Raw genomic sequence first — 1,807 nt, forward strand, 5'->3', positions numbered from 1 at the left:
AACTGAACTAGAACTGAACTAGAACTGAACTAGAACTGAACTAGAACAGAACTAGAACTGAACTAGAACTGAACTAGAACAGAACTAGAACTGAACTAGAACTGAACTGGGCTAGATTTTTACTAGAACTATTGTGAATAGGACTCCATTCTTTTATAACGTTGCCATATTAATATCAATAATGTGTTTATACATATTTTTAATTAAAGCTGGAATGTAATAGAAACTTAAATAAACAGTTTCAAATTAATTCCATGTATTTATATATTAATATTTGTATGTTTTTATTAAAAACTTCTAAATGTGTTTCTAAAACAAAGTCAGCTTCTTTCTCATTTCAGAACATTAACAACTAATTACAGATAATTACCACAATTTAAAGCAAATATTTGTAAAAAAAATTCCAGAATATCATTTATTTCTCCATCATTATCATTTAAAATGCTTAAGCTATTTTATAGCTTAATTGCTCGTAGCAGTCGTTAATAATCGTAAGTATATATAAAGATTTTTTAAATATATTTTTAAGAATTTTGTTAAGCGAAAGTAAATGACCTCATTTGGCCTGGTTTGAAAATAAAATAAAAAAAGAAAAACTTAAAAAATTCTCAAATACACTATTAGTTAGGTAGAATGTGTAATTTTTAACATTTGGCTGGATGGTTGGTTGCATTTTGTGGCAAGTAGCAGTACACACATACACAATAGATAATTTGCCAAAAATAGTATTGGTAGAATACAAGAAAAGAAAGAAAAACATGGCCAAAAGAAAGAAGAATGAAAACAAATATGAAAGAGGCCAACACAAAGAATAAAAAGGAATCCCGAATAGCAGCAAAAACTTTGAATAACAAACCAAAATCAAATAAAAAAAAACTGTAAAGAAATACTTGCAACTTGAAGAAAAATAAAAGCAGCCAAGCGGCAAAATATGCGCAGCTGTTGGGGGTATTGTGGTGGCAATAATAAAAGAAAAAAACTTTTTCCGTATGCCGGTTGTTTATTTTGTCTTTTATACTTTATCATATTTTTTTCTAGATTATCAGTCAGTCGTATATGGGGAGGAGAGGGGCAACTATTAACCAACCATATTCTTAACAAGAGTATTAAAATGAGAATTTCCTTTGTTGTTGCCAAAGTGAAGAGGTTTCATGTTGGCCAAAAACTATTAAATGTTGCAAAACCCCGAAAAAGGAAATTAAAAAAATCAGCCATTAATAGACTTGTGGCAAAAGAATAAAAAAGGACACTAAACTTAGCGAAAGAAGGAGGTTTCCCACTTTAGCACTTCTGTGGCCACAAACCACAAAACATGAAAATTACATCTTTACATTAAAAAATCTTTTTTTTTTCTCTGTAAGTAGACAAATGTTGACAATGTTTTACAATTAGTAGACACATTGTTGTCGTAGGTCATGCTTGAAAATTGTCTTACCATTGTCTTTCTAAAACTTCTTAAGTGACTCTTCTTAGTACACCATTTTCTATGGAATAAACACAATAAATGTCTGAAACACTTTCCATGACGTTACGGCAATGTTCTGTATTTAGATGCGACCAAACGGATTTATTCTTTTATGATCTTTTGACAAGTCTGGACAGACCATCACAGGGATCCTGTGCCAAATGGTTCGTTTTAAGAATTAGCGAAAAGGTATACTGAAGAAGATCAAAACTAGCACAGAACTTCAACTGAACCAGAACTAAACTAGAACTGAACTAGAATTGAACTAGAACTGAACTAGAACTGAACTAGAACTGAACTAGAACTGAACTAGAACTGAACTAGAACTGAACTAGAACTGAA

At 30.7% G+C, this 1,807-nt stretch overlaps 1 protein-coding gene across 1 annotated transcript in view; it reads left to right on the forward strand.

The window, feature by feature from the left end:
• Nucleotides 1-1,807, forward strand: part of LOC111681115 (protein disabled) — a 40,010-nt gene that overhangs the window by 607 nt on the left and 37,596 nt on the right. Inside the window, exon 2 of the mRNA XM_046952503.1 lies at nucleotides 210-216. Coding sequence (XP_046808459.1) covers nucleotides 210-216 — 7 coding nt within the window. The remainder of the gene's footprint in view (nucleotides 1-209; nucleotides 217-1,807) is intronic.

Source organism: Lucilia cuprina, chromosome 5 (genome assembly GCF_022045245.1).
Source record: "Lucilia cuprina isolate Lc7/37 chromosome 5, ASM2204524v1, whole genome shotgun sequence".
In the NCBI taxonomy this organism is placed as follows: domain Eukaryota; kingdom Metazoa; phylum Arthropoda; class Insecta; order Diptera; family Calliphoridae; genus Lucilia; species Lucilia cuprina.